Consider the following 16,742-nt stretch of genomic DNA (forward strand, 5'->3'; position numbering starts at 1 on the left):
AAAAAAAAAGCTGCGGATGTAGTATGGGGCTCAGTCCCCTGTACTGGTAGAAAAAAACAGAAAAACGTGGAAAGCAGGAAAAAGGTAAAGTAGTGAAAAAATTAAGTATTAAGGAAAGAGAAGAACATACAAAAATAGCAATGACAATATATTAATAAAAATTTCCTTCCTACCTCTGTAAGTAGGAGTGGCTATTCACAGCATGTGCCATTAGAACTTTCCTGTCTTCTTAACTTCTGAGCAAAGGCTGGGGTTATTTGCCTTCTTTTGTCCTTCGTGTACTTACCAGGTGACTTGTTAGAGTGGTTTGTGACTTGGGACCAGGTGGAATATCTCTTAGCTGACCTGCACACCAGAACCCAGGAGGGCAGAACTCCAAGCTCCCCAGGCAAAGAATTACTCCAGAGAATGTTGGCCGTGCATTCCAAGAGTGGGGCAGGCTCCAACATTGTAGCCTGTCAGCTGGCTAGCGTGCTGGCCCAGAACTCATCTGGGACAGCTTCCTCTGTGTCCTTTGCACTGTGTACTCCAGGGGCAGGGCTGATTCTGGCAATGCGGCTCATCAGGCTCATGAGATTCATGCGTCGAGGTTCTCCCCTTGGACAGAACTGACTCATAGGTTGCTGTCCACTGACACAGTGTAGTAATCTTGCACAGGATCAGCAGTCAGGATTGTAAAATGTGAGCACCTTTGACTGCTAAAGTAGCAAGTTCAGATAAGCTCTTTTCAAGGTGGTTCTGTTTCTGCCCCAGGAGAATACCTAAAAAGTGCAGAGAACTTTCCCGAGTCAGTTTGCTGTGCAGATCCTATGCCTGTTTGTTTAGACTGGTTTTCAGCAGGGCATTAACTCCTTAATACGGTTCACTGAGGCCCTCATACCTCACCCTCTGCCATTCTGCCACATGATCTTTATGAGATTTTTCTAGGGTTCATTATCCATTCTTTAGGTTTCTCTAACTTTGCCCACTATTGAGCTTCATTGTTCTCCCACCTTGAAAAGCAGCCATTCTTTTTTTTTTTTTTTTTTTTTTGATAAGCAACCATTCTTCACTTAGTGTGATTCTGTCTCATGGGAAAGTGAAAGAGTAAATGGTGCCGTTCTGCAGTCCATCATTTTTGTCTTTTTTCAGAACTGGGAAGAGTGAGCTATATTTCCTACTTGTGAGAGGTTTTGTTTTTGTTTTGATTTGATTTTTTATAGTTCAGGCCGACCTTGGTCTTCCAACTTCAGCCTTCCAAATTCTGGGATTTTAGGCATGTAGCACCATCCCTGGTGAAAGAATTTTAGACAAGATCTAGCTGTGTTGCCCAGGTGAGATTTGTGCTTACAGTTCTCTTTGTCTCCCTGAGTGCTGGCATTACAGGTGTACACCACCACATCTAGCTCATCCACCATCTTGAATCTTCAGATATAACCTTTTAAAAATTTATATCTGATGATCTAACTAAAAACGTTAAGTCCATTTATTCCAGATACCTATTTGCTATTTGTCATTTTCACAATATCATTATGTTGCTTTCTAATTTTAATTTAAACCACACACACATGCATATAGTACAAATTTCTGAAGGTATAGAAAGGTTGCCGGTGGCTCTGGCCCTTTATCTAGTAAGATAAAGTAGTGTGAGATAGCTGTAAGTCGAGGCTAGGGATTTAGCTTAGCAGCAAAAGCGCCTGCCTTGTAAGTGCATAGTCGCATGTTCCATCCCCGGTACTGGGGGGTGGAGTGGGGTGGGGTGGGGAGACGGACGTGAGATAGCTGTAAGTGAACTTATTGGACATTGATCACACACAAGCATGAAGCTAGATGCTGGTGATTAAGACCCATTTCTCCAGCACTTTGGAGGCTGAGGCCCAAGGGGATGACTAAGTGTGAGGCCAGCCTGGAATACATAGTGAGTTCAAGGCCTACCTGAACTACATAGTGAGGCCCTGTTTCATATACATACATACATACATGTATACATACATTGTAAACAAAACCAAAAGCCTCTGTTCTTTATGAGAAGCCAGAAGCAGATACAGGCTTGGGAAGCCAAGAGGTACTTTAGCTCACAAGTTGTCTAGTAATACTTTTGGCAATTCTCAGCAAGTCTGAATTAGATGAGGGAGATGAGAGGGAATAGGAAGTTCTATGTATGTGATTTAGTTTGACTGTGGTAAATTGTATGACATAGAGGAGAGGCCACCCTAGAAAAATAAGCTGAGACCTCTTCATAAAGACTTCACAAAGGCCAGGGATATAATATAGCTCAGTGGCATAAGTGCCTCCCTGGCAAGCACAAGGTCCTGAGTTGAATTCTTCATACTCCCCCCATCAAGAAAAAAACAAAAACAAATGCTTATGTTGGGCATGGTGGTGTACCACTGTCCCAGCACTAGGGAGGCTGAGGCAGGAGGATTGTTTCAAGTTCCAAACCAGCCTGGGCTACAAAGTGAGTTCAAGGCTTTGAAATTCACACTTTAGATATATCATAAGAGAATCATTAAGGAATTTTGAACCAGGATAAGAGATGGGTGGGTGATGTAATCAAAGTTATAGTTTGGAGTATGTACTCCAGTAGGATGGAAGATAGAATGATGAGCCAGGTATTGTGGTACACACCCATAATCCCAGCACTTGGGAGGCTGAGGCAGAAGGATCATAACAAATTTGAGATCAGCCTGAGCTACAAAGTGAGCTCAAGGCCAGCCTGAACTGTATAGTGAGACCCTGTCTTAAAAAGGCAAAAACAAACAAAACAAAATACCCCAAAAAAACAGAAAGAAAGATCAGTTCGGAGCCTGTTACAGTATTTGGGTTGAAATGTTAAGGACTTAATCACTTGGCTTGTTCTCAGATGGACTGATCCATTTCTTTTCACATCAGTGGTATTTTGTGGCTGGGAGGTTATGCTCAAACTTTGGAAAGCTGTGATAAGTGATTATGCACTAGTTTGGAGAAAGAAGGATCTGGCTCAGTCTCTTAAAATCTCTGCTAATGTTTGAAGCATGTCAGAAATCCCAGTGTTCAGTCTTCATCCCCACAATTCCAGTTTGGCTTTCAGTGCAGCCACTTCATCTGCTTACTTGAACACAGTGGTCCTTTTCCCCAGAAATGACACATTGAGTTTGTTGAGCAGGTTGAGTATGTTACACAACTAAGCAAGTTTTGCAGCCTGTTTTGTATCACTAAAATGTGCTGTCAGTGGTGATTCCTTTTTTTTTTTTTTAAGAAATCTCGAGTGACTCTTGAAGCTCAAATTTTGGCCAAAATTTGCCTTTGCAAAGCCATCTCACTTTTATGTATAAGAGAAGATGCTTGCACTCTGTGTCCATCTCCCTCATATCGCTGCATGAACAGATGTGAATTAAGGGCATGTACTTTAATATGGTTGACAGTTTTAACCATATCCCCCTAAACTTTGTTAATTTTAGGTGGCATTTTTTAGCTAGCCAGCATTTCTGTATGAATTTTATGTACTGTGTAGACTCACATTCAGAATGACCTCTTGAAACCAGAAAGCAGTCTAGTCCTGGCAGCCACTTCGTCTAAGCATGTATTGACACAAAATGACCAGTTGCATTTTCCTGATACAGAATCATTCAAAAACTTGAATAGTACTGCAGCTATAGTGCTGGTTGGCAACAAAGTGCATGTAACATATCCTCATGCATGTCCTCCTGAAAAATATTTCACACAGAAACAAGTGTAGTTTTGTTATTGACATTAATAGATTTGTCAGCCTGGATGCGGAGCGCAGTGACTCACTAACCCTCACTAACAGTTCTCCCTGAGGATCCTCCCGTTTTCATTAATGCATCCAGTTACGGTGCTGGTCTAAAGAGCAATGCGTGCCACCTTTTGAGCTGTAGCTTCCAAACGTTCGTGACAAATGTCCTTAGCAGCAGGCAGGATCCACTCTTTGAATAGTACAAGCCTTCTTAGCTTTGGTGATGTGGTCTGCAGCTGAGAATGAGCTCTCTGTGCAGACACATTGGGTGAAGTATGGCCTTCAGTAATCTCTTCTGTTGTTCATGTTCACTTTCTTTTTTCTTTTTTTTCTGAAGACTTGTCTTTGACTGCAGGGTGTTTGATCTCCACGTGGCAGAACAGCTTTGAAGGTTTCATAACTTTGTTGAATAGCGGTTGCCACACTTCATACACAGGGTGTTTGGAGAAGGGGAAGCACCCAGCACAGTGAAACTGGGATTGAGCAGGACTCCTTGCCGCGGCTTTCATTGTTTCTTTTTCTTCATTTTGTTTTTTGAGACAGAATCTAGCTGTGAAGTTCAGCCTGGCCTTGAATCCAAGGTGGCCTTGAACACATAGCTATCCTTCTGCCTCAGCCTTCCAGGTGCTGGGATTACAGGCATATGCCACCATGCCTGGCAGCAGCTTTCTTTTTATTGACATTTTAGAGTCTTTCTGCTGGCTCATCAGGTTTTTCTTTTTTTTTGAAAGAAGCTGGAATCAGTGGACTAATTTAGTAATCAAACTCCCTTAATCACAGCATTATACACTCTAGATCCAGCCACCTCTGAAAAGCCCCACCTGTGACCTCATGAGGCTTTGGCAGGACATCTAGACACAAACCATGACATTCTGCCCCCCTCTTCCAAGACTCACACACATCCCTTTTTAGACATTTAGTTCATCTCTAATAATTGCCAAAGTACTAAAGTTTTAGCACTGCAGAAAATTCCAAGTCTAAAGGCTTCTCTGAGATTCAGGGCAAACTTAGCTGGGAACACCTATACAAAGGTAAAGAAAGTTAAACACTTCCAACATACCATGGTTTAGTAAACATTCCCATTTCAAATAAAGGATAGAAAAGAGTAGGACCAAATCCAAGGTCCACCATGGCAAACATTTAAGTCCTGTTGTTCCATGTCTAACGTGAGACAGTCTGGCAAAATGTGAACTGCAAAGGGCTTTGGTGGCTCTGGCCACTATGGCATTACAGATAATTGTAGCTCCCACAGCTTCTTTTTTGGGCCATCTTTGCTCCTTCCTTGCATCTTTCCTCAGATTATCCATGTTCCTGGCTTTTCTAAACTTCTGGAGTCTCCACTGCACCTTTGGCTTCACTCTTACATCTTCATTTCAGAAGCACACTACCTGGCCTCCCCGGCCTTCTTTTAAAATCTGGGTGGGAGCCTTCCTGACCCGACTCTTGCATTTTCCATGTACCTAAAACCAGCATCACATGGATGGTGCCAAGGTCTGCCATCAACTAGAGCAGTAGCCAAGCTTTCCTCTCTCTTGGTTGTAGGGGATGGTATATCGATCACTGAGTACTCTGAACTCATTTCTGAGGAACAAATTATCTAGGCTGCCACCATTCTAGAACATGGTGCTCTGGAGCGATCTTCTCAAAGCAAATTCTTTCACTTTTGGAAGCTTAAGGCTGCAAATGCTAGAGTCCTGTTTCTTGTGATTCTGCAGAGCTACATTTTCTTCATGGTCTTGAAGAAATTCCAGATCAAGAATGTAAGGAAAAGAAAAAGAAAATTTTGACCTGTTTGCATATACCTTCAGTCCTAGTATTCAGGAGGCTGATCCAGGATTGCTGGGAAGGCCAGCCTGAGCTACATAGTAGTGAGTTCAAGGTCAGCCTAAATAACAGTGAGATCTGTGTCAAACAAGAACAACAAAAGAATAATAATAATCTACCATAACACATCTTTTGGGAGGAATATTCTTTCACTCCAGGCTCCAGAAATCTACAGATTAAAATCTCAAGGCCCACGACTACTGTAAAAATAATATCACAAATCACACACACAAAACCATTATACAGTAAAAGCCAGGACAAACAAAAGATAGTAATCCATGGAGATGGCAGAAAATTTGTTTTGTCTTTGTAATTCTGGTAAGTTTGATTAAATGAAGGATTGAAATAGGAATATGAATTAAGAATGTCTGAATCAAGATCAAGCAAATGGAAAATAAAAATGGAACTTGTAGTTATAAAGGGTTAACTGACATGAAATAGAGGAGAATTAGTCGGGGCTGGTCACGCACACCTGTGTACCCAGCCCTTGGGAGGCTAAGACAAAAGCATCACTAGGATTCCAAGGCCAGGATTGTCTATATAACTGCACACTGGGTAGGTAGGGCTTGTGGAGACAGAGACAGAGAATGAATATGTGACCTGGAAGATAATACTGAAGATCTTGTTGAGAATGCAACTAACAGACAATAAACATATGCAAGCTTGAGGCATAAAAATTAGTGACGAGTTTTCATTGTATCTAATTGGAGTTCCAGAAGGAAATACATATGAATGAAGGGCAAATCAGAGTGATACTGCAGCAAGCCAGAGACAGAGCAATTTTAAAATAAGCAGCTAAAGTGAAACAACAGATTGCTATAAAAATCTTTTTCTGGATTCTGACAACTGATTTCCCAGGAACAACAGCAGAAGCCAGAGAACACTGGAATACTATTTTCAGTGTACTAAGAACAAGTAGCTGTCAGCCTTGAAATGGCATGCCCAGGAAATCTTCAGGAATCACCATGAAATAAAGACATTTTCAGATAAAAAGTTAGACAAGTTTTTACTTACAACAAGAGGTTCTAGAGGATGTAATTCCTATAAAGAAAAATAATTCTAAATGAGAAGTCTGAGATGCTTTTTTTTTTTTTTTTTTTTTGTCTTTTTGTTTGTTTGTTTTGTCTTTTTCGTTTTTATCAGTACCAGGGATCGAACTCACGACTGCCTACTTGCAAGGCAGGCGCTTATGCCGCTGAGCTAAATCCCCAGCCCCTTTTGGTCTTTTTTTGACACAGGTTTCGCTCTGCACTTCAGTCTGGCCATGAACTCAATCTTGTATCCCAGGCTGGCCTTGAACTCACAGATACACCTGCCTCAACTTCCCAAGAGCTAGGATTATAGGCATACACCACCAAACCTGGCTTTTGACTAAAAACTCTTATACACAGACAAAAATACTTGAATTGGTACATGCTATAAAAATGCCTTTTTGGTGATGCTTGGGATTGAATCCTAAGATTTCACATGAAGCTGCTTCCCCAGTCCTTTTTATTTTATTTTATTTTTCTAAATTTTGAGATTCTTGCCAGATTGCCCAGGCTGGGCATGAACTCACAATCTTTCTGTCTCAGCCCTAAGTGGTGGGGTTATAGATGAGTTACATCATGCCCAGCTAAAAATGTTTTCTTAAAAGGAGTACCATTTGCATTTTATTTAACAGACTATTCTGGTTTTACTTATAAATGAGTGTTACAGCTGGGAGTATTGGTGCACACTATAATCCCAGCACTCTAGAGACTGAGACAGGAGCATTGTCACAAGTTTGAGGCCAGCCTGGGCTACGTTGTAAGTTTAAGAACAGCCTAAACTACATGGCAAGACCCTGTCAGTGAATGAATGAATGAATGAATGTTTTATGTGATAAAGATTGATGTTTCTTGCTGGAGTTTGACTTAGTTAAATTTTGGACAAAAACATCCCATTTCAGTTCTCTTGCTTTCTCTTTCAGTTGCCTGGCCAACTGAAATACGTTCTTCATTAAAAAAATTTTTCTAACTTTCTGGAGTGCAGTTTTTATTTTTTTGAGGTATCAGAGGTTGAACATAGGGTGCTTGCACTGAACGCCATCCTGAGCTCTTCATTTTTTGAAATGGCGTCTTACCAAGTCGCTAAATTGCCAAAGGTAGGATCAGATTTGCTATATTTTTGCTTCAGCCTCCCAAGGGTGCTGAGAGCTTAATTTTTCTGTATTTTTTTCATTTATTAATAAATATAGGGGCTGGGGATTTAGCTCAGCAGCATAAGTGCCTGCCTGGCAAGCGTGAGGTCGTGAGTTCGATCCCTGGTACCCTGATATATTTGTTTTATTTTTATATACACATATATATAATATATATTATACACACATCTTTTATATACACATATATAATCTATATAATATATGTGTATATATACACATACATATATACATAACATACTAGGGCCATTTGAAGAAATATTTAATAAAAAAGGTGAATATTGTTTTGTTTAGTTTTACTATAAAAGACTATTTCAGTTGCTGCTACATTCTTTTCTATTTTTTTTTCTTCTTTTCTATTTTTTGTTTTGTTTTGTTTTTGTCCTTTTGAGTCAGGGTCTCCCTATGCAGTTTAGGCTGGCCTTGAGCTCATTTTGTAGCCCCAGGCTGGTCTCAAACTTGCAAGATCCTTGTGCTTCAGCCTCGAAGAGAACTGGGATTACAGGCATGCTCTACCTTACAGTTTACTACAGTCTTTTTCTAGCTCTGTTTATTTATATCAATCAACAAATAGTATAAAAATAAACTTGTTTAAATAAAAAGATCATTTAGAATGGTCATTGCTTTGCTAGGGAATTTTCTAATATGATCCCTTTGTAAGAAGGATGTCTTCTCTAACTTTTTTTCCTATTCTTTTGTCATTTCAGGTGCGAGTGAAAGTGTAGGAAAGCACATGCTTGAAGCTTGCAACAACAACCTGGAGATGGCAGTCACTATGTTCCTGGATGGGGGAGGAATTGCCGAAGAGCCTAGTACCAGTTCTGCAAGTGTCTCTGCAGTCAGATCGCACCCAGAGTATGGATTGATCGTGTACTATTAGCAGCTACCCCTGCCTAGTGAACTAGTTGTGTTTTTTATAAAAGTTAGGTTGTTTGTATTTGGTTCAGAAGTTAAAAGTCCCTTTAAAAAAAAAAAAACAAGTAGAAATTTTTGTAGCTGGGTGTGGTGGCACACACCTATAATTCCAGCACACAGGCTGAGGCAGGAGGATTCTCCTGAGTTAAAGGCCAGCCTGGGCTTCATAAGCAAGTTCAAGGCCAGCCTGCACTACATAGTGAGGCCTGCCTCAAGAAACAACAACAATAACCACAAAACTTTGAATTCTTAGTAAGTTAATACTTTTTTTTTTTGTCTTTTTCCTTTTTATCGGTACTGGGGATCGAACTCACGACTGCCTGCTTGCAAGGCAGGCGCTTATGACGCTGAGCTAAATCCCCAGCCCCAAAACTTTGAATTCTGTAGGGTACTATTAACGTCTGTTATTTAGTCTTGCTATTCAGTCCTCAAAAGACCTCCATGGGCCTCATGTAAGTCTGGGAGGCTGGCTGGCACCTGATGACCTAGAGGTAGAGCTTGTGAGTCCTGTAGCAGCCAAAAACCAAAACAGACCAGTAGAACCATCAGAGAGCCTCACAGGGTGCTTTTGTTACCCATGTCTTACCAAGGCTGCAGAGCATTAAGCAGTGGCCTTCAAAGGCCAGGGAAGTATGTATTTCCCCGATTCTAGATAGTCTTAATTTTCTTAGGAAAATGAATAGCCACACAAAGATTTTGAACAATAATTCTAGACGGGAGCAGTAGCTCAGTGGTAGTGCTTTGCTTGCTTGGGAACCTTGCTCAAAAGAAAGCCATTGATTTTTGAAACAAAATATTTAAAATGTCCTCAAGTGAGATTTTAATATGCATAGTTTTTTATAGCGTGCATTGTTTATAATATGAGATACTACACAAGAATTCTTTTAAATAAGAATAAGTGCTAGGAAAACTGACTATAGACACACAGAAGATTAAATCTAGACCCCTATCTGTCTTGTACTAAAAGAAAGTCAAAAATGAATTGAAAACTTAAATATTAAAACAGAAACTCTTAATGGAAGATGAAATTGGTAAAACTCTCAAAGACATAGGTATAGGCAAGAACTTTGTGAACAGAATCCCAGTTGCATAAGTAACATCAATAATTAACCAGTGAAGGGCTGGGGATGCAGCTCAGTGGTAGAGTGCTTGCCTGGCTTGCTTAAGGCTTTGAATTCAATCCCCAGTACCACCAAGAATTAACAGATGGGATCATAGCAAGTTTTAAAATCTGCATAGCACTGGAAACAACTAGTAGAGTGAAGAGACAAGCTATGGAATGGGAAAAGATTTTCACTAGCTATACCTCAGAGCACAAATATCTAAAATATATAAAAAACTCAAAAATCTTGTGTTCTTAAAAATAAAAGATTCAATTAAAAAAGGGCAATTGAAATGAATAGACACTAGAAATACAGATGATCAATAAATACATGAAGAAATGTTTAACATCCCTGGCTATTAAAAAGTAGAAATTAAAATAACATTGAAAATTTCATCTTACCCCAGAAAGAGTAGTCCTCATCAAGAAATCAAACAATAGCAAATGTTTGTGAGGTGGGGAAAGGAGCCCTTCTACTAGGGAATGTAAACTAACAACACTCACTGGTTGTGTTCCGGAAAAAAATAAAAACAGGAATTCCATTTGACTCAGCTATTCTCTGCCTAGATATCTTCCCAAGAGTTAAAGGTAAATATATTACAGAGACTCAAGAGCACTTGTGTTTATATCAGCATAACTTATAGCTAAATCTTGGAAGTGGCTGGATGTCCATTAAACATGAATGGTTAAAGAAAATATGAAATTATATACATATGTACAGTGGAATACTGCTTTACTATAAAAAGATAAATTTGACTCATTTATAGAAAAATAGATATATCTTGAGACCATGTTAAGTGAAATAAATCAGATACACAAGCTTAAATATTGTGTGGTTTCTCTTATATGAGAAATTTAAAGTAGAAATAAAGAGCAAAAGATGATAGGAAAACAGATTTTTTACAAATGGGAACGAAACCGAAAGATGAGGGAAGAAAAGTAAAAAAGAACTTGGATGATACGTTATTTATACCAACTTTTCATGATGAATGTAATCATTGTATACTGCAAACTTGAACTAGTAAAAATAAATTTACTATTAAGAACAAGAATAGACAAAAGGTTGGGATTTTATTTTCACTAAACTGGATAAATTTAAAAATCAGTACATGAGCTGGGTGTGGTGGCACATGCCTGTAATTTCAGCACTCGGAAGCCCAAGCAGGAAGATCACAGTGAGTTTAAGGCTAGCCTGAAATGCATAGTGAAACTCTGTCTCAAAAAAGAAGGACATGCAGGTACAATTGCCTTGTCGACCTAGTTCCATATCAATACAATCTTGTTTCCACACAAAGTGTGAACTTTAGAGATCATTATTAATACATTACAGCCTTGTCTTGTTAATGTTGGTCATTGCAGTTGTGATATCTCATTCTCCAACATGGCTCAGGTTTTGAATGGAAATCAGTACGAAAGCATGGTTCCCTTTATAGAAAAGGGGATAGTAGATATTTATAGTTGTTTTCAGAGCATGTGCCCTGTCATTGTACAAAATAATTTTGACAGTTGGAGGAGCAGTATATAAGGTGAGACCTCGAGCCTCACTCACTAGATGAGCATTATTTTTTGGGGGTGGGGTGGGGTGAATCGGTACCAGGAATCAGACTTAACAACTTCATGCTTGCCAGGCAGGCACTGTGCTGCTGAGCTGTATCCTTGGCCCCTAGGCAAGCATTCTTATGCTTAGGTATTTCCTTAGCTTATGTGTTTTTGTTTTCCGGTGATACTGGGATTGAGCCCAGACCCTTGTGGGTACTGAGTTGGTCTCAAATTTGTGATCTTTCTGCCTCAGCTTCCTAAGTAGTTAGAATTACAGGCATGCACTGTTGCACCTGACTGGCCTATTTCTTTTGGTGAAAGGATTGACAGAGCTTCTTAGCCATGTCTGTTCCTTCAGATTATGGAGCTTCTGAGTGTGAGTCCTGACGGAAGTCCAGGAGGATACGTCCTTCAGCATAACTTGAACTATCCTGGATCAATTGGCTTACGTGGATATCTTTGTCTCCTTGTGGTTCTTTGATGAAGAGGGTGGTTAGAGATGTATTTCAGTGGTAGAGCAGGACATGTATGAGGCCTGAATTCAGTCCTCATTGCTACAGACAAACAAAAACAACACTCTGATGCCAGATGTTAGTGACCTGACAAATGAGTACTGACAGTTTGTTTCTTAAATTATCTTTTAGGAGGCCCATCGCTTAGACATCAAAAAGAGAACCTTAATCTCATTCAGTACCTTGGTATTGGAAACATCTGGAGCAAAGTTAAAGCAGGCCTACCTTAAATTAAATATATGCTTGTTAGTAATTTATATGCTTATGTTTGCACAATACTATTACTTATATGAACATTTTTCAACAGTTTTCTGTTTGGTTATAAGAAATTATTTTAAAGGCATACAATATTTTTTAAAAATAGCTTTTTGGTGAGGATATGCTGTGGAATGAACGCAGGGCTTCATGCAGACTGGGCAGGCGATCACACTGTCACTGAGCTGCAACTCGGGCACTTGTACACAAATTGAAAGGAGTATTTTTTAACTGGAAAAGATGGACTATTTAGTATACCATATGGAGGTAAACTTTGACGCGAATAGGCTTTTAGAAGATGTATTATTACCTTTTTTGTTCTGTATATTATCCATGTGGTAAATAATCAAAGATTACACCTGTGTTATCCTTTTTCATAATTAGTGTAAAATTTACCACATAATATATCTTTGCAATTTAATTATCCTTTTTCTGTTCCTTTCTCTTTATTGACCATTTGAGCTATTTATGGCAGGTATTTTTTTTGGTTAATCTCTTTTGGAAACTAATGCTATACTCATTTATCATGGTTACTGTGGTTCCTAAAAGATCACTAAGTCTGCTGTTCATTTTATTTGTTAATTTGAATACATCATACAGTAATTACAGAAAGAAAACAAAGTAATTTTCTTTTTGTATTTCCCACTTTTTTTTTTTTAATAGAGAAGAAGTTCGTGCCCCAATTCCTCAAAAGCAAGAAATATTGGTGGAACCAGAGCCTTTGTTTGGTGGTAAGTTCACCATTTTCCATGTTTGACTTCTTGTCTTCAGGATCTCATAATAAAATGATGAAGAAACCTAACGGCTTGTTCAGTGATACTTCAAGTAGAGTCGCTTTTTCTCTGTATGTTTATGTAGCCCTCAGGAAGGCTTCATGACTGGTTCATAAGGAGTGAAGCAGATTAAATAATTGATATTGTTGCAGAAGAAGTAAGTTAGCAAAAAGGGCTACTGCTTGGTAATAGAAACAGACCTGTCATTAGATAAAACATTTTTAGCTGGATATGGTGGCCAACACCTGTGATCCCAGCACTCAGGAGGCAGAGGCAGGATTGTCTTAGTTACTTTTCTCTCTTTGCTGAGACAAAATACCAGATGTCTAAAGTTAAGAAGGAAAGGTTTATTTAGCTTACAGTTTGTAGAGGTTTTAGTCAGTAATCAGCTGGTTTCAAGGCAAGGTGGCACATGGCAGAGGGACAACAGTTCATGGCAGCAGAGCACAGCAAAAGCAACAAGGAGGGAGACCACATGACTCTTTCTGTACTTTATATTGTATGTAGGCTGCCTATATCTGCCCTGGGATAGGTATAGCACTCACACCATCAATCTCAGCTTTGACCTTGAGTCAATGACAGACTTTAAAACCCTGCCTCCATTACTGCATGAGACCTTGGGGGGAAATCTAGACACAAACCATAACAAAGACAATCACTGTGAGTTCAAGGCCAGCCTGTCTCAAAAAACAAAACAATAGATAAGATTCTTTTTCCAAAGTGTTCACTTGATTGCTATATTTTGTCTGAGGATGCTTTCTTTTTTATTTGGAGGTGCTATTCGTGTTTTGAACAAAGGAAAAAATAACCCCCTATTCTACACAAAAAGTTGTGATAATAGTCTGGTATGTGAGAAGATAGTAGAGATTGGAACCCTTAACTTGTGTTAGAGAAAATTAATAGTTTAAGCAGACATATTTCCCCTTTGTGAGCCACATATTTTAGACATTAGTGAATTTAGTAAAAAAGGAAAAAAGTTGGAGTTTTAATCTGGTTCAGCAGACAGAAGTGTATATTGTATGTATTGAGAACAGTAGTGCAGAGAAATAGTCTGTTTGAAAGTTGAGAACAGAGACCGGTATGAAGTTTTGCAGAATATCTAGGATATAGGAGGAGAAATAAGTTGTAAGAGAAGGGTGAAAAAATTAAAACACACACATACATATCTTTCCGTCCTCTTTTGCATTATGCAGAATTGAACCCAAGACATTGTCCTGCTAAGGACATATTCTACCACTATGAGTCATTACCTAGTCTTTCCTGTCCTTTGTTTTCTTTCCTTCTTCTTTTCTTCTTTGTTTCTTTCTTTTGCCTGCATGCATGCTTGCTTGCTTGCTGATGGATTCTTGCTATGTAGTTGAGACTAGCCTTGAACTTACTGTAGCCCAAGCTGGTGTTAAACTCAAGAGATCCTCTTGCCTCAGCCTTTTGAGTACTAAGACTATAGACATGTACCATTATACCTGGCTCTTAAATTTTTATTTTGAGACAGAGTCTCACTAAGTTACTCAGACTCAAATTTGGTATCCTTCTTTAGCTTCTTTGAATAGTTGAATTGTAGGTGTGTGGTTCTATACCTGGATATACCTGTATTTTTTTGATTTGGAAAAGCACCTTAGTTGAAAGTTTTTATAAGAGGGACCTTTCACTCAGTAGCTTGGAGTTTCCTCTAGCAAGAAATAAAAGAATGAGGGCCAGGCATGGAATGTATGCCTATAATCCCAGCACTCAGGAGGCTGGGGTGGAAGGATTGCCTCAAGTTTGAAGCCAACCTGGACTACGAAGTGAGAGCTTAAAGCCAGCCTGAACTGCATGGTGAGATTCTGTCTCCAGAAGATAAATAAGTAAATAAAAATAAAAACACTATCCAGTTGTTCTATGGTTTTTACAGGGTAATAGGTTACGAACCACGTCTCCACACCATTTCCTCTTATGAATACCAAATCCCAGTGTTTTCAGGTCTCCTGAAAGATGATTTGGGATCTCGATTTGGTGGCACACACTTACAATCCTAGCACTCAGGAGGCTAAGGCAAGACAATCTTGTCTTCAAAACTAACCGAGCTACGTAGTAAGACACTCTCAAAAAACCAACAAATAGTTGGCTTACTCTTTGCATCTAATCTTTGAGCATTCCACTGTATATTTCTCATCTCCAGATTATGTGTAATACTCAATGTGGTATAAATGCTTTGTGAATCATTGTATTGTTCAGGAAATTGCAAGACTAAGAGTAGTTCTAATAATTTTCCGCCTGTGGTTGATCCAGAGAAAGGGAGCCTGCAGATTTGAGGGGTAAAGCTATGGGAACGTGATAAGCCTGATTACTATACTATGATAATGCTTTCTGGGCTCTTCACATGAGCTAACCATTGTGCTGTTAATATACCAGATGTAATAAAATGTTCATATTTTTCCCCATAAATGCTATGAATAGATTTGGAGCTGGAAAGTAATGTTCTTGAAAGCTTTATCTTCATTATGAGTCATACGGATCATTGAATGAGGGTGGCTATAGGAAATGGATTCTTTGCTATCTTCCTGTTGAACAGAGACAACTGAGTTCCATTTAGGATGAGACTTTTTTTACTTTGAAAGTGATGTGGGGGCTGAGGATTTAGCTCAGCGGCATAAGCGCCTGCCTTGCAAGTAGGTGGTCATAAGTTCGATCCCTGGTACTGATAAAAAGGAAAAAGACAAAAAAAAAAAAAAAAAAAAAAGAAAGAAAGAAAAGAAAGTGATGTGGTTGTTTTGTTTTGGTATCAGAAATTGAACTCATGACCCCGTGCTTGCCAGGCAGGCTTTTGTGCCACTGAGCTGACTCCCCAGCCCCAGACTTTACTTATTTTCACCTCTAGATTGACATATAGTGCCAGGGGTAGATGAGATTATACAGTTAGGAAGGCAGTGTTTACCTTCATTTAATCCTTACTAGAACTTGAGAATGTTTTTGGGAAACTGTTTTCTTTTTAGGAAATATTGATTGAAAGCACAGTTTTCAAAGTATGACCTGAGGGTTCTTTACATCCTAAAAGGGTTCTTAAGGTCAGCTACTATTTTCATAATAATACTGAGAAGTTACTTGCCTTTTCAACATAGTATTTGGGGGACCAGTACTGGGATTGAACCTTGAGCCTTTGCACTGTGCTGTGTCCCCAGCCCCTTGTGGAAACAAGGTATTGCTAAATTACTAATTTTCCAGACTGACCAAATTTATAGTTCTCCTGCCTCAACCTCCCAGAATGCTGTGGTCATAGGTGTGAACGACTACAAGGGCCTCCACAGTTAGATTTGAACTGGTGGTTTGGAAGTAGTGGTCGGTCAGTGCCAGAATCTTAGAGGGGCCCGGACAGTGGTACCGAACTGTACCACTAGTCATTGAATCCTTCACTCCCACATGTGCACAGTTTATTAAAGGAAGTTTAGTAAACTGTTTATTAAAAAGGAAGTTTAATAAACAGTTTTTTTAAAAAGGGTGTGTTCTTTAATGCTTTTGTTTTATTTATTTGAGGGTTTGTTTTGCTTTGCTTTGTTCCTTTTCTAGACAAGGTCTCTCTGTAGTTCTTCCTGGCCTTGAACTCACTATGTGACCCAGGCTGGTCTAGAACTCACAGTAGTCTTCCTGCTTTAGCCTCCCAAGTGCTGGAATTACAAGCGTGTGCTACCATACCCAGCTACTAATGTTACTGATGAAGCAATAACAAGGATCAATTGTGTTAACTTTTGTCCAGTATGCATTCTTGAAATAGGATGTATGCATAAAACCTTTCTGACTGCTGAAGTTGTATGGTTACCTGAGGAAAAAGCCTTTGTGTGGTTCATTTGGGAGCTGAGCTGGTGGCTTTTATCAAGGAGCACTCTTTTTACCTGAACGATTACTGGCAGAGTGGAGTTATTTAGGCTTGAGGATTTGGCATGTATTTTCTTAA

General features: G+C 39.3%; 1 protein-coding gene across 2 annotated transcripts in view; it reads left to right on the forward strand.

Moving 5' to 3' along the window:
- The window catches only part of Ubxn7 (UBX domain protein 7), a 60,930-nt gene that overhangs the window by 10,466 nt on the left and 33,722 nt on the right, over positions 1 to 16,742 (forward strand). For both annotated transcript variants that reach the window (XM_003477108.5, XM_063224329.1), the window contains exons 2-3: positions 8,426 to 8,573; positions 12,705 to 12,772. In XM_003477108.5, the coding sequence (XP_003477156.2) occupies positions 8,426 to 8,573; positions 12,705 to 12,772 (216 nt within the window). The remainder of the gene's footprint in view (positions 1 to 8,425; positions 8,574 to 12,704; positions 12,773 to 16,742) is intronic.

This window comes from Cavia porcellus, unplaced genomic scaffold (genome assembly GCF_034190915.1).
Source record: "Cavia porcellus strain 051 isolate PalLab524CR breed Dunkin Hartley unplaced genomic scaffold, mCavPor4.1 scaffold_14, whole genome shotgun sequence".
Taxonomy (NCBI): domain Eukaryota; kingdom Metazoa; phylum Chordata; class Mammalia; order Rodentia; family Caviidae; genus Cavia; species Cavia porcellus.